This window comes from Pristiophorus japonicus, chromosome 8 (assembly GCF_044704955.1).
Source record: "Pristiophorus japonicus isolate sPriJap1 chromosome 8, sPriJap1.hap1, whole genome shotgun sequence".
Taxonomy (NCBI): domain Eukaryota; kingdom Metazoa; phylum Chordata; class Chondrichthyes; family Pristiophoridae; genus Pristiophorus; species Pristiophorus japonicus.
In genome coordinates this window covers 73,295,278-73,318,699 of record NC_091984.1, presented here as the reverse complement: position 1 = coordinate 73,318,699, position 23,422 = coordinate 73,295,278, and the positions used below count along the sequence as shown (strand labels likewise).

Sequence of the window (23,422 nt, the reverse complement as noted above, 5' to 3'; positions counted from 1 at the left end):
GTGTTTTTGTGTATGAGCTGTGTTTCGGGCCATGTGTATACTACTCGCCGGTTTGAAGTGCTCACCGATCAGTTTGCTGAACTCCTCGAAGTTCTTGTCCGCCGGCTTCTCGGGTGCGAGCAGGTCTTTCATCAGCGCATATGTCTTAGGTCCACAGCTGGTCAGTAGATGCGCCCTTCGCTTGTCAACCGCTGCCTCTCCCAGCCAGTTCTTCGTGACAAAACTCTGCTGAAGCCTCTCGACGGTATCGTCCCAGTCCTCACCAACACAGTACCGTTCCTCCGTGCTACCAGTGGCCATTCTCTTGAGTCGTTGATTCCTGTTTCTCGTCTCCAAATGTTGTGTCCTTACACAATACAGCAAATCAACACGAGGCACATACTGGAGACAAGGTCACTCGGTGACCTGTACCTTTATTCACAGGACCAAGAAATGATGACCCTGCGTGGGACCTCCCTTTATATACCTGGATGACCAGGTGAGGAGTGTCTCCCACAAGTTCACCCCCTGTGGTCAAGGTGTGCATTTCTCAGGTGTGTACAGTGTTGCTACATAAAAGTTACAGTTATGTGAGGTTACAAACATGACAACTTCTCCAGCAAAATGCATGAGCGGAGAATAGTTACATAGTACAAATTATGTGCGCAAGATCAATCCCAGTCACTTCCAGTCGAGCGGTCTCCAGGCTTGATTGACGGGACAATTACCCAATCATCTCCATTCTGGCCAGGTGTCACATTATGCAGCCTATTTATAATACTCAATAGCAAATTGTGGAGCCTCACTTTAAATTCAGACACTACCCTGTTAGGACATGGTCAAAAACCAAATTGAGAGAAAAAAACACTAACAAGGGTACTTTACAAGTAGCTTGAAGAGTACTGATTGTAACTTACTGAAATCCCTCCAGAGTCCCTGTAGCACACTCACTGATGTCTATTTTACTCCATGAAATGTTGTAAGTGTAAATTAATATTCTAAAGGTTGAATTACAAAATGTTCTCAAATATTTGGCAGTATTCAAAATTTGCTGCTTATAAAAAATAATGGTTTTCACATGTACAGAATCAATCCATTGCTAAATCAAATTACTTTATCATTAGTGTAACACTGGTGCAATTTTTTAATTTATACATTTTTTCAAAGTATAATTGAACTTCTACAATGTATCAGACACACAATGTTTGGACAGTGCTATATTTGAAGTATTTTAAAACACTAAATACTAGTTGTGCTGATGTTTCAAACCCTTCCTACTTTATAATTTGAAGCTACAGGTCTGATCTGGAGCTCAGAACGAGATTAAATAACGTTTAGATTTGCTTTCCCTACCCCACAACTAGCACGATTCAGCAGGAGTTCTCTTCTTTGGCCTTTAACTAAGGTTTAACAGCCCTTAACAAATATTTGGCTGATTTTCCTTAATACACTTTAACTCAGCAGCAAGATTTCAAGTAGAGGTACAAACAGACTGAACGTCTCCTTTTACTAGTTTTGCTTCCTTGTTCTCGCCGTCTATTTTTTCCTCAACCTTAACACACAAAAGAAAATTATGCTTCACTGTTCTCTTCAATCAAGTCGTAGCTGTATTTAGATTTCCTTTCCTTTTGTGGAAGGAGTGTTTTTAAAAGATACTTCTGAAATTCTAGATTGTTCATTGAAGCTGCAACCATGTTTGCAACACAGGGCTAGTTGGATCTATTACAACCCGTAGCTTCATAATGCCACTAAGATATCACTAGTTGAGCTGAGCTGCCTCCAGTTGATTAAGGCAGATATCCTTTAGCCAATCAACTGTCACTGTTGAAATTAGGTGTGATGGGATTGATAGTTCTTCTTGGGAAGTATTGTCTCTTATCTGTCATATGGAATAATGTTCAATATCAGTAATTGAAGGTCATGTCACTTCTGAAGTGGCACTTGCAGCCTCTACACATCCTCCAAGCTCCTCATTAGGTTTTAACTATTTATTTGTTGAGCTTTATTCACCTTCACCTGTACAACAATGAGATGAAAAATAAGTGATAACTGGTCTGGCATATTACATGGCCAAAAAGGTGAGGAATTATTTCCAATTCTTTTTCTTCATAAACCAGCAGTTTTCAGATTTTTTGAAAAAAGTAAAATTGGAAGTAAATTTGAACAAAGTATGTAGGTTACTACAAGCTTACTTTGCAAAATTGAAGGTGTTTAAGCAATGTTGACCACTACATTTTAGCTTTAAATGTCCTATATATTGTGAAATAACAAATAGTTTTGGGTTTACGCATCTGTACATTTTAAGAGCATACACTCCACAATAGAAAATTCTGGAATGGAACAAATTGATTCTACCCCTTCTATAAATAAAAAGTAATGCAGGGTAAAGTAACAGACGATGTAGTAATTTCCTGTATCCTATACTAGGCACCGACTTTCAGTGATTTGAGTGGCATTTATCCATGTTGCTTGTATCTTGATAACAATGCTCTATTAAAGTAAGATTATGAACTGATTTTGAAACCTAGTTTACAATATCTTTTCTCTTTCTCTTACAGCGAGTCCTCATGCGACAGCCTCAACTCTACATTTTCCAACGTCTCCCATCATCCAGCAGCCAGGTCCTTACTTCTCGCACACAGCCATCCGCTATCATCCACACCCTAGTCAGGAAACCCTGAAGGAGTTTGTCCAACTTGTCTGTCCTGACGCCAGCCAGCAGTCAGGACAGGTGGGGTTCCTAAATGTAAGGCCGCATTTTATTTTTTATGTAGATAGATAGATACAGCTTTCTAGTTTTATCGCACTTTGCACCACAAGATATCATTGGAAGCTTGTACATCAATGTTATGTCTCCCTTTTAATCATGGTTGGTGAGACTGCAGATTTCAAATCATTAAATGTAAGTAATGAAGCATCAAAAAGTGTAAGTTTACATCATTCTCATTATCACACTTTAGGCTGTTCAAAGTCCTGGGATTTAATCTGTCTTTATATTGTGTGCCTGTGTATATGTCTAACATGCTGCTCTACAGGATTTGTTTTTCCATTGGCATTCGCACAGCATCAAACAATGCATTTAAAAATCTGAAATAACTTACAGGTGATACAAACATGGCAAATTTGATCCCATATCCCCATGTGGGGATCTAACCTTTTATATTGTTAGGTAGTGGTTTATCTACTAACAGGAGAAGCCATTCATTGTGTCGGTAAAACATTGTACATGAAAAGGGAAGTTGCAAATTGTCTTTTAACTTCTGAAATTGAAGAACCTAACCGATATTTCAGGCACCAGTGCAAGTTCTGACTGGAATATTTATCTCTATATGTAACAATATATCCCATCTGATGTTGCAGTCAAAATAGGACTTTTTTGTCAAGACTATGAAATTCCTGTACTTTTCCCATTATTTCTCACTGCGCACGTTTTGGCAGGCCACACACCTCCTTTGCCCAAATGTGTGGCCTTCCCACATTGGCGCTGTACAGCTGTGTACGAGGAGGCATGTAACAGTAGATAGGGAATGACTCTTCAGTTCTTCCTCTCAGGGCAGGTGCCTCCTCACAGCAACATTGCTGAGAACAAGAACTTTGTTTTTTGAGATCTGGGGCTCTCTTCGCAAACACTAACCAGGTCCTGAGGCAGAAGACTCCCAAGAAAGAAATTGAACTTTTTTTCATAACTGAAGTTAGAACAGCCAGCTGCAAGGCTAGCATGTAACTGAGCACTTTAGTTGCACATCTTCAAAGGTCTGAAATGTCATGTGTATGTTACAAAGGGAGGAAGCACTTCCATTTTCCTAGTATGAATCTGGCCACTTGGCCTTCCTCACAGGCATTCTGTTCACTAGTTATTTTTTAAGTACAGCTCTCTCCCTCTATCAGACACAGGAGCAAGGCAGGTGTGGTTAATGCATTTGCTTTAATTTTATTAAGTCCAAGTCTGTACAACCAGCTAGAATATTAGATGAATAGACTACCAAATTCAGCAAAATTCTCAGCAAACTAAAATGCACAGCAATATTATTTATCTGCCCTGTGTTACATAAACTGGAAAATTCAGACAAGGAGAGGGAGGAGTGCTGCTAGGGGGGAATTAGATCAGCAAGGGTACAGGGATTGCGGCATGGGGCAGCCAACCATTGGAGGAGCAAATTACCAGCCAGTGAAAGGGGTAGCTTTAAATGTGAAATTCAATCATAGGGGACTACTGTAAAAGAGGAAATGAAGCGGGCTCGGGTATCCACTGAGGGGGAACCACAACAGTGCCGATTTGGTGTGGGGGATTTGCAGCTAGTTTGTGGATTGGAACAGGAAATGCAGCCAGCATGAATGAATGGGAATTTGAGCTGCTGGTGGTGGTGGGGGAGAGCAGTTGAGTGCATTCCATGAATTACTGCTCATTACTGTCTAACATACTGCTGCCTACTGGGACTTTCTGTCCTATAGCTATCATTTACTGTGATGTGTTAATGGAACTTCTTTTTTTTAGGGTGGACGATAGAACAGGGAGTGGAGGGGGTGAGGAGAGAAACAGGGATGGGCGGTAAATTATGCTCAAGGTGGGGTTATAATAGAGGCAGATAACTTGCTCAGTGTGGAAGGGAGCAGTGAGGTCTTTTTGTGTTATCTATTAGTTGATCTGCTGGTGTATTACATACATGGAGCCATGGCCAGTGGGGAGAGGGGGAAGCTGGTTAGCTCTAAGTGGCAGGAGGCTGCAGTAATACTCTCTCTCTGAGATGGAAGGGAGAGACAACAAAGTACATTTTACGTCAGGTATCACTTATGGAGCGATATGCATCTGTATCAGTACTTCAGGACCTGGTAATCCTTAGCTTTCGCAGCAGGATTCTACAAGTCACGCTAGACCAGAGATATCGGAGGACACACTTAATACTGGGACAGTCATTTTGCAGTTTTGGATATGTGATAGGTTTGCTTTTGTGCGTGAAATTTTACCTGAATATACTTAACGGATTGAAAATGCTAATGGATCCAAAGTTACTTAGAAATCGCCTCGTTATTTATGATGGATTGGAAGAGAATAATCTGATGTAAAAGTTGGAAAATGCATGCAGAGTCAATCCATAACTTTAAAATTGAACCTACTACAGATTATGTTACTTTTCATATTGAAAGTACCTATTACAGGCATAGCATATTGTATGGAATTCTGTGATCCATTATGAATTTTAATATATCATGAATGATAGTTGAGGGAAATAAAGGCAAAAAATGTTGAAAAACTATTTTGAGCAATTTTCTTCAGTCAATTTTGAGATTTTACTTTTCACAGACTGGGAGAAGCAGGCTCAAGTAGTAAAGGCAATGAATGGTAATGGAGAAAATAGTGGGACTTCAGATAAATAAATCTCTAGGATCCTATGGTTTCCACCCAGGGTATTAAAAGCAATTGGTAAGGAAATTGCACATGCATTAGTCATAACTTCCCAACGCGCTCTAGATTAGTAAATTGAAAATGTCACACCATCATTTAAGAAGGGAGGGAGAGGGAAACCAGGTAACTACAGATCAGTACATTTAACATCAGTTGTGAGGAGGTTATTAGAATCTATCATCAGAGACAGAGTGACTGAGCACTTGGATAAATATCAGTTGATCATAGAGTCAGCATATCTGACTAATCTATTTGAATTTTTGAGGTCACTAGCCTGGTGGATAGGAGAATACCTGTGGATGTTGCCTATATGTATTGCCATAAAGCATTTGATAAGGTTCAGCACAAGAGATTATTAGCAAAAAAATGAGAACACATAGAATTGGTGATAACCCTGTGGCGTGGTTCAGGGAGAGTGGAGGCGGAAAGGAGCTCAAAAGATAGCAGTGCAAAAGGGACACTTGTTAGCGGAAAGCGGAAGATATGAAAGTTAAATTATACATGTGACTGGATCTTCAGTAGGGTTGACGAGGGGAATCGAATGTACAAATCGGAACCAAATGGAGGAGCAGAGGGGAAAGGGAAGTGTCGTTGCCATGTGCAGAAAGGCAGGGTTGAGCAAGGTAAAATGTATCTCTTGTCTGTACTATCATAATTTGCTTTCTATGATGATCAAGCCTTTTCGCCAAGGAATAATAATTTCTTATAACATTGCAATAGAGGCTTTTTTTATCCAATCTATCAGTAGAACCAGCAGTTCTGTCCTCTTCAACAGCCCTGTTAAGAGAGCCCACAGATAGGGACACCTCTGTTATAAGATTACAGTTTAGTCTAACCGGAATAAAAATAGAACAGTCGGCTGGTGCCAACTGGTCTTGCACTGTAACTGAGTAACTCTGCGGATCTATTTAGTATTGAAGTGGGACAGTCCTAGCAGAACTGTTACAGACTTGATGACTTCTGTGGGTTACCTTTCCAAATCTGCATTAAGATAATTAGTGCATTATTCCTTTTACATAATTTATCTTTCTACAAAGCACAGTAATGACCAAAATCATCATTTTAAGCATCCAAATAAATTGATGTTGACCTCCCTGGTATTTCAGCATGGCTTTGCTGCTGACTCAGTGCTATCAGACAAAATCTCAGAAGGGGATATTCCATCTCTGTAAGGCATAAAGGTCAGTGAGTGAGAGATTTTCATTTTTTGTTTACAAAGAGAATAATTCCTCGCGGTCAGTTTGCATTCCATATTGCTAAAGCAATTTGTTCAGTCTTACATAGACATAGGGTAGATGGATGTGCAAGCACGTATATATGTTTATGTATAGTATAATGTTAAAATCAGCTATCAATGACATACCAAAAGAACACCTAATATAACACAACATCTAATCTAACTACAAGATGCTGGCGGACCATTTGAGGTCTGCTTCATAACAGGTATACAAAACACATTACACTTGATACATTATTCCACACAAACATGCTTTCAGATATCCCAGACGACACTGGAGTGAATAATGTCTACAGTGAGTTAGAAGATACATACTTGTCTAGACATCAAATCAATATACCAACATTGATGCTTGCGTATTCATTTGCTTAGCTCATTTGAAGACTCTTGAATTATTGAATACTACAAGTGCAGATTCAATATTGTAAAAAGCAGGCAGGTTAACCTGAGTTCTCCACTAACCGATGCAAAGAAAGTCTGCATCACTGCAGAGATGTTCATGATAGAAGTAAATTTGCTGCTAGATTATGATTTAAATAATCTTATTAATCAGGCTAGATTTCCCATCAAGTGTGCAGTTTACTCCCAGATAGCCAGAAAAGTTCAACATAAATATTGGGATAGATTTTCTTCTTCCTTCCACCTGTGATACGCTCAGCTCCCAGGCACGACAAAGAGGAAATGGGGGCAGAGACCTGTTCTGTCCGGTTGCTGGCTCCACAATGCTACCCCAGAATTTTTGGAGCTTCTCTAACATAACAAAGTAAGTGAGGTGGGTGTGGCGTTCCTAGCCTCCTGTCTCAGGCAGTGGAGCTTGTGTTAAGATCATCCATGCACCAAGGATCTGTGGGGGTCCTGGGCAGCTCAAAGATTTGTGGAGGCATAACTTCACAAGGGAACTATTTAAGTTTTTTCCTCCAGTAGCATCTCAGGGCCTTCTACTTCTGCCACGATCCCTGCCCCCTCCTCCAATTCCAACACAAGGTCCTGCCAGAGGGCAGGGTTGTATCAGGAGTACACTCAATTCCTCACAGGCACAACGCACCTTCAGGATGCCATGCCGATCAAAATCCACTGGGGGCCAGGAGAGGAAAATTGGCTCTTTTACATTGTTTTCATGGTCAGCTTTGGACATGTGCAAGGAGTTGTAATCGGAAAAGTGAATTTATTGCCCCAAATTCCATATGCATGCCATCTATTCCATCCCCCAACCCCAGCCATTGTCTCAGCACAACATACAGGGCGATATATGTCACCAAAGCTGTCAGGGTCAGCCTCAGTATTACTAGTCCATCTCCCATGACATTGATCACAGGAAATCAAGACCATGTGTAGTCTTCAGGGGTATCAGGGGTTTATATTGAAACAGCAAATCGTAGGGCAATTTGGAGAGGCAGAGAAACCAAGTTGGTTGGACTGTAGGAATTTCTCTGCAGTACAGGCTGAGGGGCTAGGTTATGCAAAGCATGATAAAGTACAGCACCACCACTAGTGGAAGGTGAAATTACAGCATTGCAAGTTTTCAAAGACAGTTTTCATTATATATGTGGATATAAGATTTTTTTATGAAACAGGTTGATATAAATGTGTGACAAAAATGTGACAATAGGGAGTGAAGTTTTGAAATCAAGAAATACATGCAGGGATATGGTCTGAAATTTCTTGGATCAGTTGCGTGTGAATTTCCTCTCGGGGAAGAAAACAGTGTCACTCCGTTCTTACACTGTTGCTATGCTGAAACTTCCCAGAAAATTACAGGCTCACTGGAAGGTCATCTATTGAAGACAGGAAGTTGCTTACTGGAATAGGATTTAAAGTCCTGTAACTGCGTAAAGGGTTAGGCATTGTGTTGCCTCTATTTGCCAGTGAAACAATATTTAGGGAGAATACAATGTTCAGATGGTCCAGCAAACCAGAGAATGGCCAGCTTTTGTGGTGGGGCTGTCGAAGTCCTGCTAGAAGAATTAAGACAGAGGATGGAGCCATCTTTGACACAGACAGATACAGGCTCCTATGGAGATCTGCCCAGGGGGAATGGGGCAAGACCACCACATCTTTCGCTGCCAACTCTGCCACTCAACCAAATGGAACAATGCAGGAAGAAGTTTATTGACTTTACCAGATCAAACTAGGTAAGATAAACCACCATACCTTCCATTAATGTACTATACAAAGCATGTCTGACACTTACAATTACATTGCTTCACATTCACTTAAAGTACTTTTAACTGGTTGCGATCACTGCCCATGAGGGCAGCAGGATATCTTTTCCACCCCCAGCCATCACTTGGAATTGTTCCTTCATTGACATTCTTGTATGCATTCACTGCACAAGAGGCCTTCTATGTAATATAACTGCCTGTTATTTGCACTGGTCAGCACATCCATTATGGGCTGCATTCTCATACTTGGGTATCACAGAATATCATGGTAACAATAATGTGTATCTTTTTAAAATTCATTCATGGGATGTGGGTGTCACTGGCAAGGCCAACATTTATTGCTTGTCCCTAATTGCCCTTGAGAAGGTGGTGGTGAGCCGTCTTTTTGAACCACTGCAGTCCTTGTGGTGAAGGTACTCCCACAGTACTGTTAGGTAGGGAGTTCCAGGATATTGACCCAGTGATGATGAACGAATGGCAATATATTTCCAAGTCAGGGTGGTGTGTGACTTGGAGGGGAACTTGGAGGTGATATTGTTCCCATGCAGCTGTTGCCCATGTTCTTCTAGGTGATAGAGGTCATGGGTTTGGGAGGTGCTGCCGCAGAAGCCTTGGCAAGTTGCTGCAGTGCATCTTGTGGATGGTACACACTGCAGCCACGGTGTGCCATTGGTGGAGGGAGTGAATGTTTAAGGTGGTGATGGGGAGCCAATCAAGTGGTCTATTTTGTCCTGGATGGCTTCTTGAGTGTTGTTGGAGCCGCACTCATCCAGGAAAGTGGAGAGTATTCCATCACACTCCTAACTTGTGCCTTGTAAATGGTGGCAAGGCTTTGGGGAGTCAGGACTCGCTGCAGAATGCTCAGCCTCTTGGGATGTTGATGGTGGGGGATTTGGCGATGGTAATGCCATTGAATGTCATGAGGAGGTGGTTTGACTCTTACCATGTTGGAGATAGTCATTGCCTAGCACTTGTGTGGCATAAATATTATTGCCACTTATCAGCCCAAGCCTGAATGTTGTCCAGATCTTGCTATAAGCGGGCATGGACTGATTCATTATCTGAGGAGTGACCTTTAAAATGTCACATTTACTGTTTATTACTTTGTGTACTCATTTCACAGGAGAAGGCAATCCACAACAACAGAAAAGGAACAGCAACAATGCAGCTTATAAATTACTTTTTGAAATGCAGTTACTGTTATATACGCAAACGCATAGCAAGCAATATGTGCACAGCAAGGTCCCACAAACAGCAGCGAGGTGAATGACCGTTGATCTGTTTTGGTGGTGTTGGCAGGCAACAAACAGCAACAATCCTCGAAACTTTCTCTAGGCTATAGTGGGGAACACCCACAGACCAATCTAAACGCCTGAAATACTTTTTCAGGATGTCAGTGGTGTGCTTGATGATCATTCTGGTACAGGCATACATCTCGTTATATCTACGTTCAGCTCGTGTACTGGGAAATCAAAGAGCTGTCATGAGCCACAGCTGCAGAAAATAGCTTTTATCCTCCAGGAGTCACATTAAGACTTGTTTTTCAAGGTGAAACTTTCAGAGTCCATGGACTGCTTTAAACTGAAGGCATTGTGATGACTGCTGAAAAAAATATGCATTTACTTTTGCATTTTGCTTTGTTTATGGTTACCGATGAGCTCAAGATTGAGGGAGTTTTGAACTCTTTTCGATTCATATAAGTAGTGGCATTCTGTAATGAAATATTTAGGCCACGTGGGTACAATCAATAAAGTCTTGCACTTTCAGGAATCCTGCCACTCTAAAATTGCAGAGCTCTCTTAAAGTGCTGTTGGTGGTCCACGGGAAGGAGATGAAATCTGATGCTCACACAAACAATGTGTCAGTGACCTACATCACACATCTCTACACTGCTGATTGGCTGATATTTGCAATATTCCCAGTGGCCGTTTGAAGTGATCTTGATGCATTTAAATTGAGTACAGTTGTTGGTGTGATGGTGCCTGGCTTCAGGTTCGCTTGCAACATGTGGTATAACTCCATAATAGCTTCCCTGGCAAATTGAAGCCTACTCGAGCACTGCTCCTTGGACAAGTGGAAGTAAAATGCCTATGCCTGTACATTCTGGTGTCAGGGTACAGGCAGATGGGTGCCAGTTGTCTAAAGTGTAGCCTGACCTACCCCGCATCTATCGCTTGATCCTCTTTTTGAGAAAAGTAGAGATACAATAGAATTCCCAGATAGCACCACAGCAAAAGTTGCAAAGGCCCTTGAAGGACCTCGGTTAAAGCAGGGCCTGGTGATGGGGGGTGGGCAGGGAAGCCAAAAAGATTTTGGTCATAGCTAATATTTTGCAATCTCCCTATTAGTCTCTCTAAACTGATTTTCATTTGCAGCTCAACATCCAGAAACCCTGAACACCTGTTTATAGGGTGGGTAAAGCAAATAGCTTGAAATGGGTGGAAATGACAGGAAATTGGGTTATTATATAACCATGTCATTTTGCATTGCTTTACATGCCTCTCTCCCCAAATTGGCTGGTGCTTCCTGAACTGATTGAAATCCTGATGGGAAAATTAAACATGAGGCAAAACAGATAGAGATTTGTCATAACAAATCTCCAGACAGCTTTCTGATCAGAAACACTGACTTGAGGCTCCAAAATCTGGCTTTTCTCAGCAGAAAAAACAGGCGATGTACTTTTGCTCATTGTGGGGTAAACACAAAGATTGGGTTCACTATTCACAGTTGTCCTGTGAATTAATTCAAAAATGAAGGGTTAAGATTGCACTAGAGCACTGACGGAGGTGAATAGTGCTGTGTAATATTTATCCCGTAATTTTGGGACAGCCATTGCCAGTTAGCACATAATGAAGCCAGAGTCAGAGGAGACGGTGACCTAGAAACACAGAGGCCATAGATGCTACGCAACTAACGGAACAAACTATTTAGAGAGTGAATCTGCCACAGCAGGTGTGGGCACTTTACATTATGAGGTTGAGGTTCAGCAGAGAAGCTCCTATTTTTAGGATGCTTTCTGGTCCATAGTCACCTGCTGGTAGTGAATATCACCACTGCTCTTGATGTTATGCTTCAGGGCACATCACAGGAGTCAGTGACATTGCCATTCACTGCTGCAAAGAGGGCATAACTAAACCTCTGTTTTGCCACAGACCCACCTATGTACTCATCAGGAGGAACCACCATAGGTAGGAAGAGAGGCAGTACAGTTTTCCCACATGGCTCACTTTCCCAAGTTACAGAGCATCATTGATTGTATGCATGTAGCCATCCATGCACTGCCAACAATTCCTTGGCATGCATAAATCTGAAGAAATATTATTCCGGGAACATGCAAATGGTATATTACCACTGCCAGAAAGTTATACATGTTAGTCCACACTTCCTGGGGAATACACATAATGCTTTCATTCTGAGGTAATCCAATGTTACACAACTCTTTAAAGGCAAAGTGAAAAAAGATGGGCAGTTTCTCATAAAAGTGAGCTATGTAGTGCAACCATGAGGAATACATAAAGCCCAAACCCCAGCAGTGGTCACATTCAGCAGCAGAGGTCATACCCCATAAAGCCCATACCCCAGCAGAGGTCACATTCAGCAGTACACATGCAAAACACAGGACTCTCATGGAGAAAACATTTGGGAAGCATAAATAATGTTTCAGATGCTTGGATTGATAAGGGGACCTTTACAGTATTTCTCAATGCTGGTGGGAAAAATTAAAAGTGTGCTGCATGCTGCACAATGCTGCCATAGATAATGGACCTCATCAAGAGGAGCAATAGAGAGATATGGAAGATGATGAGGGCAGTTGAGCACAGGAGCCACGAGCAACACATGAGCCGTTGCTGCGAAGGAGACCATTTCAGAAGTCAATCATTCACTGGAGCTTTGACTTCTCTTTAATTGTCCACAATGATGTTTCTATTGGTTGCAACGATCCTGAAGGATTGGTTGTGGGAAATTGGTACTATGGTTACTGTCGCTCTGGAGGAAGGGAAAGAGGAAGTTGGTTAGAAAAGCAAAATGTCAGAAGGTTTTGTGGAGAGAGATGGAAAGCAAATTGCTGTTGCAGTTGTTGTATTATTGGTTATTGTTGCTACATATACTGATGTAAAATTTGTCTTGGGCAGCAGCGCAAAATGAACAATAGTGAATCAGCAGCTCATCTTACACCCGGCCCGATTATCTTTTCCATTAATTCTTTGGGTTTTGAAAAAACAAAGCTAAAAGCACACTCCAGATATTTCTCCTGTATTCATATAAAGGCAGCATATTATTACCATACCTTGAAGCTCTTTTTACAAGTCATTATAACTTCTTTCATAGCTTCTCCCAGCTCCTGAAAATGTTTGACCAGGCATTGGGCTATTGTCAGGTTTCCTGAGTTCAGAGCAGATTCTTAGGCAGCCTTCGTGGACAACATGTTGAGAAGAATGCTGTGAACGAGGACCCTTGAGTGAAGATCTACAACCTGAGCTTTGAGTGCTTCACTTCATTTTCATACTAAGACCTGCACACTCCACAGCCAGATAAAAAATAGTTTGTGACTTATGCCATCTACCTGCTAATTGTAATGCTGGAAAGTATGAAAATAACATTATTATAACTGTTCCCTGATTGGTCAATTTTCATTTATTAAAGCTAACAGACCAATTTCATGAAAGAAACAGAAGCAAAATGGTTCCTTATCACCATCTCGATCTTCAAATAATATTTGCTATAAAACAAGGACATACAACATTTTATATGTGAAAAGTAGAAAATATACCCCCACAAGTGTATAAGCGTGTGCATCTTTCTTTTCTGGTGTGTAAGGACAGACTACAGATTACACAAAGGGGCATATCCCACTGAGGCTCTAACTTGAGCTGAGGCGTGTGAGGATAGCACCTGTTTGTTGGCTGCAATATAACTTCTTTAGAAAGCTCATTTTTAATCTAATCTCTTGTAATTAGCATAATCATATCGCTGCTAGGTGACAGCTAGTCATCTTTAAAAACAAAACAACCTTGAGCTAATTTTTAAACTACAGATTAGTGCATTCTCTTCACAGAATGATTGATTGTTTTTTATGTTGCAGTGAACCTGAAGTCTCTGGCCTAGAAATTCATCTCAGAAAACATGCAGTCTGTGGAACTGAATACCAGGTGCTGTGTATAACGGGTGGACAATCCGATACCACCCCTTTTGCACCACTGCCCGAGACCAATTTCTAGGCCTCTGTCTTCTGATGCAAGTTTCTCAAACAATGACAGTCAATGGCTGGAGTGCACAATTCCCACCAGCCTGTATTATTTTTAATAATTTTCTTCCTAAACAAACTCTTTGATTAAGTCATTTTTGTCCCTAGCCATTTAAAATTGAATTATGGAGGTTTGCAAATTTGACCCCCCTCCCCACCCCCCCCCCCCCCCCCCCCCCCCCCACCACCACCATCCTCCTCCAATAAGGAAAATGCCTATTTCATTCTTCATCAAGATAAGCCCTTTCTAACTCAGGTCCCAGGGCTGTTGCCAATTCAGTGCTATTACCCTGCAACCTCTAATTCTTCTGCTCTTCATGTTTAGTACTAACATGTTGTAGTGCTCCACAGTTTGGTCAGCTAGGGCATTTGAGGATCAGCATTGCTCTACTGGCTCCCCTTTCAGTCTTTTGCTGATGTTATGCACATGATAAATGCAAAATTATGAAATTCTGCCAGTGTTGTTACATATCTTTTTCTCACACATGACAATATTTCACCATTAACAGATGAAAGTAGTCATTTATTAAAATCGCTGGTAGAAAATAGATAAACTGAAGTGCTTTTATGTATATTTTGTGCAGCCCATTTATTTGTTTGAGCTGCATTGTTAAAAAAGTTAGATGGTTGTATTTGTTTTTTGCTGCTTTGGTGGGGCATTGTAAATGTCCATTCCAACAGATTGCACCACAGCAGACATCCTTGAAGTTATTTTATATGGAAAAAAGAACTTGCAACATTATGAGCAGTTGAATATGGCTAACAGCATGCTGTAGCAAATTATTTTTTTTTATATATAATATATATAGAACCATAGGGGAGATGAGGAGAAATTCTTTTCACAGTGAGTTGTTATGATCTGGAATGCATTACCTGAAAGGGTGGTGGAAGCAGATTCAATAGTAACCTTCAAAATGGAATTGGATATATAGTTGAAAAAGGAAAATTTGCAGAGCTATGGGAAAAGAGCAGGGGTGTGGGACTAATTAAATAACTCTTTCAACAAGCTAGCACAGGCACAATGGGTCAAATGGCCTGATGTGCTAAATGGTTCTATGAGATACAATCATGTGTTTAATAAGAAAACAATAGAAGGGGATAAATGCTTCTTGCTTCCAATAAGATGGGTCCTGTGATTTTTTTTGTTAGTACAAATGTTATGTCATGATGTAAAGGGACCAACTTAGGAATAATGTGAGAAGATGCCTTTGTGGGGTTTACCTATCAATAAAAAATGGGCTAATTGATCTTAATAATTTATTGTGTTTCTAAAGTTCCTGGGATGACAGTTTTCTGTTTGTCAATCTTAGTAAAAAAAAAAGATATGAGCAAAGAATAGCAATATGCTTTGAGCATTCCCAACCCTCAAAAACAAGATTAAAAAAGATAATGAAAAGCTAGAAAAAGTTCAATTTTTTTAATGAACTTGTTAAAGCCATTTAGGAGGATCTTGTGCAACATTCCACAACCGTGGAAGAAAATTGAAAGGTGTGTATGTAACAGCAGGCTTAGAATGGTGGGGTGAACAGATGCAAAGGCTTGTGATAGCATAGCAGTAAATAATTCAGGATTTTTCTGGCCACATATGTGAAGAAAGAGGTTTGCAAGTTCAGAGTGCATTGGACATTCATGAGTCACAGCAAGTACTACTTCAGACTGGGTCTACTGTAATAGAGTCAGCCATCTGGGCATGATGGAGCTGCAATGCCAGAGGAGGCTCAACCAGAAGGTTGTAATTGAGGTGTGCAACCTGGTCCATGAAGACCTGCAGGCCTAGTCAGTCATCTTTATTGCATTATCATTAGCAATAAATGTCACCAGTACCCTCCGATTATATGCCATAGGGATCTTCCAGGACCTTTACAGAAGTCAGCTACTTTGCTGTGTACTGTTCCATTAAGGGGTAACTGAAGTTTGGTGTTGTCACAAACTCGCCTGCATAGGCTTCAGCAGGAACCAGCAGCTGCAGAGGCAGCAATGGTTTTACCAAATTAATGGGTTTCTCAACATTCAGGGTATAATGGGTATACAGCAGTTTGTGTGCCCAAAACCATCTCTATGGTATACCCAAGTAAGAAAAGCTGCCACTCTATCAATATGCAATTACAATGCAACCATCACAATAAACTAAATAACCTCAATGCACAATTCCCAAGGAATACATGCAATGCTTTCATTCTGAGCGAATCAAATATGAGACAACTCTTTGACAGAGAAGGAAGGATAAATGGCAGACTGTGTGATGCAACAGTGGTTGATGACATGTCTGCACAATCCCCACACCACAGCAAGAAAAAGTTGCAGCCAAGCATATGGGCTAATCAGATCTCTCACTGAGAAGACATTTGGAGTGCTACAGCATTACTTTAATTAGTCACACTGGTCTCGGTGCCTGGTAAAATTGTAATGCTATGTAGAATGCTGCACAATATTACTATGGACAGAAAATGGTCATAATGGAACTGGATAAAAAGCAGCTAGAAGGGGAACAAGAAGATCATGATGTGCTTTAGCCAGCAGTAACAGAACGGTCACTACAGACAGAGAGGCAGGTGCGCAAGGGTCTCGTTGCCTAGTTCCTTCAGAGTTCTCTGCATTAATTGGTAACTGTTATATTGTTTTGGCCGGATTTATGACTCCTGAACTATTATTTGCCTTCCCTGTTTAGTTTTTCATATGCACTGCATATGTTTTGTTTGTTTTGATATTGGTCAATTGACATTGTTTTCTGCACAATGACTAAATAACAGACTGCAAGACATAGTGCAAGTGATGTCATTTCATTGAATTGGCCAGCAATACTTGCGTGCATGTTAATGCGTTTTGTTCCTATGTTTGCCTCTTTAGTGTGGTGCCCTTTTCCTTGCTGCTCGACGATATGCTATTCCACTCAGTCCTCCTCTAGTTGAAGGTATAGCACAGAATAGTGCTGCATAGCCAACAGAAAAGCTATATTTGATACAAAAGACTCATTATCTAGTTGCCTTCTGACTGCTGCTGAGAGCTCTTCAGTGCTTGGGGTTCATATGCTGCATTTCCTGTGGACTTCACTGCCACTGGAGCAGGGCTTTGTAATGACACAGAAGTGCCACTGATATGAGCATGAATTGGCTATACTTGTGTTAATCCATGCATGACATTGGTGAAGGGCTTTTAAAAAAAATTTATTCAGTAACGGGATGTGGGCTTAGCTGGCAAGGCCAGAATTTATTGCATATCCCTAATTGCCTTTGAAAGGTGGTAAGCCGTCGTCTTAAACCGCTGGAGTCTGTGTGTTGAAAGTACTCCCACAGTTCTGTTAGCAAGAGAGTTCCAGGATTTTGATCTAGTGACGATGAAGGAACGGCAATATATTTCCAAGTCAGGATGGTTTGGAAGGGAACCTGCAGGTGATGGTGTTCACATGTGCCTGCTGCCCTTGTCCTTCTAGGTCGTAAAGATCACAGGTTTGGGAGGGCTGCTGAAGAAGCCTTGACGAGTTGCTGCAGTGCAAGTTGTAGATAGAAACATAGAAACATAGACAATAGGTGCAGGAGTAGACCATTCAGGCCTTCGAGCCTGCACCACCATTCAATATGATCATGGCTGATCATGCAACTTCAGTACCCCATTCCTGCTTTCACTCCATACCCCTTGATCCCTTTAGCTGTAAGGGCCACATCTAACTCCCTTTTGAATATATCTAACGAACTGGCCTCAACAACTTTCTGTGGTAGAGAATTCCACAGGTTCACAATTCTCTGAGTGAAGAAGTTTCTCCTCATCTCGGTCCTACATGGCTTACCCCTTATCCTTAGACTGTGACCCCTGGTTCTGGACTTCCCCAACATCGGGAACATTCTTCCTGCATCTAACCTGTTCAATCACGTCAGAATTTTATATGTTTCTATGAGATCCCCTCTCATTCTTCTAAATTCCAGTGAATATAAGCCTAGTCGATCCAGTCTTTCTTCATATGTCAGTCCTGCCATCCTGGGAAACAGTCTGGTGAACTTTCGCTGCACTCTCTCAATAGCAAGAATGCCCTTCCTCAGATGAGGAGACCAAAACTGTACAAAATATTCAAGGTGTGGCCTCACCAAGGCCCTGTACCACTGCAGTAAGATCTCCCTGCTCCTATACTCAAATCCCCTAGCTATGAAGACCAACATGCCATTTGCCTTCTTCACCGCCTGCTGTACCTGCATACCAACTTTCAAAGACTGATGTACCATGACACCCAGGTCTCGTTGCACCTCCCCTTTTCCTAATCTGTCACCATTCAGATAATATTCTGCCTTCCTCTTTTTGCCACCAAAGTGGATGACCTCACATTTATCTACATTATACTGCATCTGCCATGCATTTGCCCACTCATCTAACCTGTCCAAGTCACCCTGCAGCCTCTTAGCATCCTCCTCACATCTCACACTGCCACCCAGCTTAGTGTCACCTGCAAACTTGGAGATATTACATTCAATTCCTTTATCTAAATCATTAATGTATATTGTAAATAGCTGGGATCCCAGCACTGAACCTTGCAGTACCCCACTAGCCACTGTCTGCCATTCTGAAAAGGACCCGTTTATTCCTACTCTTTGCTTCCTGTCTACCAACCAGTTCTCTATCCATGTCATTACATTACCCCCAATACCATGTGCTTTAATTTTACACACTAATCTCTTGTGTGGGACCTTGTCAAAAGCCTTTTGAAAGTCCAAATACACCACATCCACTGGTTCTTCCTTGTCCAGACTATTAGTTACATCCTCAAAAAATTCTAGAAGGTGGTGCACATTGCAGCCTCGGTGCGTCGGTAGTGGAGGGAGTGAATGTTTAAGGTAGTGGATGGGGTGCCAATCAGGTAGGCTGCTTTGTCTTGGATAGTGTCGAGCTTCTTGAGTGTTGTTGGAGCTGCACTCACCCAGGCAAGTGGAGAGTATTCCATCGCAATCCTGACTTGTGCCTTGCAGGTGGTGGAAATCTTTTCATGAGAATAGGCAGTTGGGCAACTGTTAAGTTTTGGAATCTCTCATGGTTGTTTGTAACCAGTTCAGTAGTGAGTTGAAGCTGGCCAGGACTGAATAATGGAGCTTTAACCTCAAAGCCTCCATAACAGCAGTCACAATATTCATGAGTCCATCCAGGAGGGTTCCTTCTTGCTCTGTTTGGAGAACAGATGTTGTATTCTGAGTACGTACGAAGACATCCTTTTCGGTGTTATGCTGTCATTGCATGCACTGCTATGTGCTCGTCAACATCAATGTTTATAAATACATTGAAGTAGCACATTGCGTAAATCATAAATTGCCTGATTAATATGGTATCTATCACTAAACGACATTTAATGTTACATAATACTGCTTCCAAAGTGTGAAAACATAATTAATGCAGTTGCATTGTGATTGGGTGCTAATCCTGCTGCCACTGATGAAATCACATTTCTCAGTCTGTATTTAGGAATGGTCTACCCTTCCATAATTTCAATTGCGTTTCATTAAAGTGATCAAAAGATACATTTTTCCTCTTTGTTTTGAGCATAAAATTGTCAGCTACTTTAGTATGTAGAATGTCTTATAGACCGGTGGTGGGCAAAATATGGCCCGCGGGCCATATCCGGCCCGCCAAATCATTCTATCTGGCCTGCTGGATGGGACAGAAACAGAACACGAGCCTGAGCTCGAGCTGCACATTCGTCTATCCATTTTTACTTCTCATGGGTCAGAGACAGACTCGAACTGCAGCCAAGGAAAAAAACATAGCAATACTTCATTCAAATTAATCATTCGCAAAAGCGATTCTCCCTGGCCCGATTTTAAAAGGATCCGTTCCGTGAGTCTGGGCCCCAATGGTAGACTTTCGTACCCAGAATGCACTGCATACTCGAAAATGCCCTATCCATTTTAGAGCGGAGTCATGGCTGCTCATCTCCACAACTCTTGTACCGAAGAAAATGACCGGCACTGCATCTTTCCTCTCCCGGTATCCAGAGTACAATGGTAGGGGAGTGTTCTCATCTGGTACCAATTGGGATGGTATTAGTAACCTTTGCAGAGAAACATAAGAATGAAAGAGGTGGGAAATTGATGCTGACACAGGCTCTAAAGGGGGTACAGTTCTATTTCACAGCACTGATTTACAGAGACTAGAAGATATCACAATTTTCTTAACTTTTATCTTTGAGTTATTTCTAAGCAGTATCGAATACATGTTGCGTATGCAAGCTAGAATCTGACTACTATCTGAATTTATGTTTGTGCAATGTTTATGCGCATGTTCCCTCTATTTTTGTTCACATGCATGATCCCTTTAAATTCGCTGTGCAGTCGGCCAATATGCAGCCACGCATGCGCAGTATCTCTTCCAGCAGCAGGAGCTGGGGAGAGGCCTGCGTGGGACTGTGTGATTGGTGCAATATTGGTGGGCGGCCCTCAGCACTCACCAAAACCTGTTAAGTGTCCCTCCAGCCCAAATATTTTCCCACCCCTGCTATAGACTTACTCATACTTTGCCTCCCCATTTCTCTTTGGTATTTAGTACTGAATATAACAGCAGTGGCACAGCTGTCTACTGAAAACCAAGATATTCTTATTATTAAAATGATAGTGCTACAATGTATAAGATCTGTTATTAATATCAGCCAATCAAATATAGTAATGGGTCCTTAGCTTGTCCAGACTGAGATGATGCATTACTCTTATTGTTGGCTGAGGCAAGTGGAGGATTTGACAAAAAAAAACAGCCACAATTTAATTTTGTGAATGCCACACAAGTGTGGATAGTTTGAGAAAGAGAAATTCTGTAATTTAGATTTCTTCAGTATCTCAATTCTTTCACACCACTGCTGCCTCCATTAATTGTAATCATTGCTTACAAAGACTTTTTTTCAGCTGCGCTTTTGACTTATTCATTATTATTTTTACTCTGTCCCACAGCCCAATGGAAGCAGCCAAGGCAAAGTCCATAATCCATTCCTTCCCACCCCAATGTTGCCACCCCCTCCTCCTCCACCTATGGCCAGGCCTGTGCCTCTGCCAGTGCCAGACACAAAACCAACCACCACATCTACAGATGGAGGAGCAGCATCACCTACTTCACCCAGTAAGTGTACTTCAACAAAGCCCATGTAATATTGTATGAAAATACCTAGTGCTGGACCTCTAAGGTAGTCCAAGCATGAGGTCACTTGTATCTAAATAGGTAAAATGTTCATGTTGAAAACAAGTTGGTTAATCCTTTGTCTTTATAAAGCTACAGCCCATCAAAGTCATGCATCTGAATGGAAGAATTGGAGTTTAATTTTTTTTTTCTTTGAGTGAGTGTAAAGTGTTATTTTTTGTGATTATCTGTTTGCTGGCTTCCAGATAAATGCTTTACAATACATTTGCTTTTGTTTAAGTTCGTAAGTGATTTTTAAAAAAATTGTATTTTCATCCTTAAACCAGAAATATTACAATATGTGAAAACTGTTCAGAGATTTCTTCGTATCACTTTTCAGAAATGATCCAATTAACGTGGCAAAGCAATATTAGCAAAGTGCCTTTGTACATGCGTGGATATTTCCAACTGTCAGCCATCCATTTCTCGCCTGTTAAATGAGAGACTGGCAGAGGAAAATATAATGGGCATCTTGGACACCCATTTTATCACCAGATTCAATTTTCAGGCATGCCTTTAAATAGGTACCAGCACTCCTGCCCAAAATATGTAATCTGGTGCAACATCCCAATTGCAATTTTAATATACAAATAGACTGAGCATGCACCATGCATTCCTTATAGGGATTGCTGGAAAGGTCAGGTTTTGGAATTTTTTCAAGACTTTTTGGGACCAGGAGAGAACATTTATGCTCCTCCTGGCCCCACAACAACCTCTTGTTGCTCACTGCCGGCCAGCTATTGCAACCACCTCCCCCCCCCCCCCCCACATCCCCCAACTGGCCATTGCTGCCACCCGCATAAGTACAGAAGCCAGCTGATTTTCTGCTATCTGAAACTAGCAAGCGCCCATTTGGTGCCTGCAGCTCTAATATTCAAGAAAGGCTTAGACCTGAAAACCGTTTTCCTGACTGTTGCCATGGGCAAGTGCCGTGGGTGCAGTGCCAACTTTGTACCTATTTTGGGTCCAAGTTGAAAATTCCTCCCCACCCCACCTCACGCAACGGGCTTTAGATTTATACTCTCACTTCCACCAACCCAGTCAGCATTGTAGTGTCCAGATTGCTCTAAAACTTTCAGATATTGAACCATTGACACCCCACCACAATATCCCCAACAGCACATCAGTAATCAGCAGTCCCCCACACAGTATAAACTGTATCTCTGGTGATGTTTGGCTGAGGTAAGTGATTTGCATGAACTTTTAGGCTTTTCAGTTAATAAAATCATCAGGAGAGTGGATTAGAAAGCATAAACACAGATTGGATTGTTTGAGGCTTATTCTTGGGACAATCATGTGTTAAACCACCTCACTATCTACAAGCAGCCATGTTAGTGATAAAATATAAAAACAAGCAAATCCTGCATGCTTGATGTAATCAAAGATTGGGAACTGCTATTCTCTAGTGAATGGCAGTAAGTTTACTATATATGGGTAAAAACAATGTGATCTGAAGTCAGTTGAGGCTAAATATAATGAAACATTGTAGAATGCTTACCAGAAAAGGCTACACATATGTTGTTGAAAGCAGGGATGAAAATATATTTAGAAAGTAATATGTTTTGCCACCAATAAAAATGAGGCAATAAATGTGGTTAAATACTCATTACAAATGTTCCCATTATTCATCAGCATGGATCTAGCACAAGATTAACGGCACTTGCCTACAGTTTTGAAGGAACCACATTTTCTTTTGTAAAAAATATTCCCTTTGCATATTTTCCTTCCTGCTGAAGCTTATATTTTATTTTATATTTTTTGCAATTAGGAGATTGGTGTCCTTACTCCAGCGGTTTATCCTCCCTATTTCTGAGTCAGCTGGAGTAACAGATAAAATGGGGAACCATTCGGATCTTTACTGCAGTCTGCAGGTGGACAGCGATGTATGGCTGCAATCAGCTCTGCTCACTTACATGCAGCAAACTGCTAGCCCCGGCAGATAGTAGGAATGTTACTGCACTTTAAATACAATTTTATTTGGCAACTATTTTTGGAGGAAGAACTTGAGATGAGAATTCTTCTGGCTGTTGCATGTAGCATCATGATGATAACATTTAGAATGATCCCTCACACTCTTTATAGTGTATTTTTGATTTCACGAGAAATACCCAAGTGGCAATTTTCACAAACGTATTTATGATGTTGCTACATATTTTGCCCCAATATTTGTGATTCTTTCTGATGGCAGTTTCCAGTTGAGCTTCTTTAAATGTCAGGTAGCTTTTATCCAAGACCAAATCAAGTCAAGGTCAAACTCT

At 41.2% G+C, this 23,422-nt stretch overlaps 1 protein-coding gene across 11 annotated transcripts in view; it reads left to right on the top strand.

The window, feature by feature from the left end:
* The window catches only part of nfia (nuclear factor I/A), a 593,806-nt gene that overhangs the window by 510,540 nt on the left and 59,844 nt on the right, over positions 1-23,422 (top strand). For all 11 annotated transcript variants that reach the window (XM_070886921.1, XM_070886922.1, XM_070886925.1 and 8 more), the window contains 2 exons: positions 2,538-2,725; positions 20,942-21,107. In XM_070886921.1, the coding sequence (XP_070743022.1) occupies positions 2,538-2,725; positions 20,942-21,107 (354 nt within the window). The remainder of the gene's footprint in view (positions 1-2,537; positions 2,726-20,941; positions 21,108-23,422) is intronic.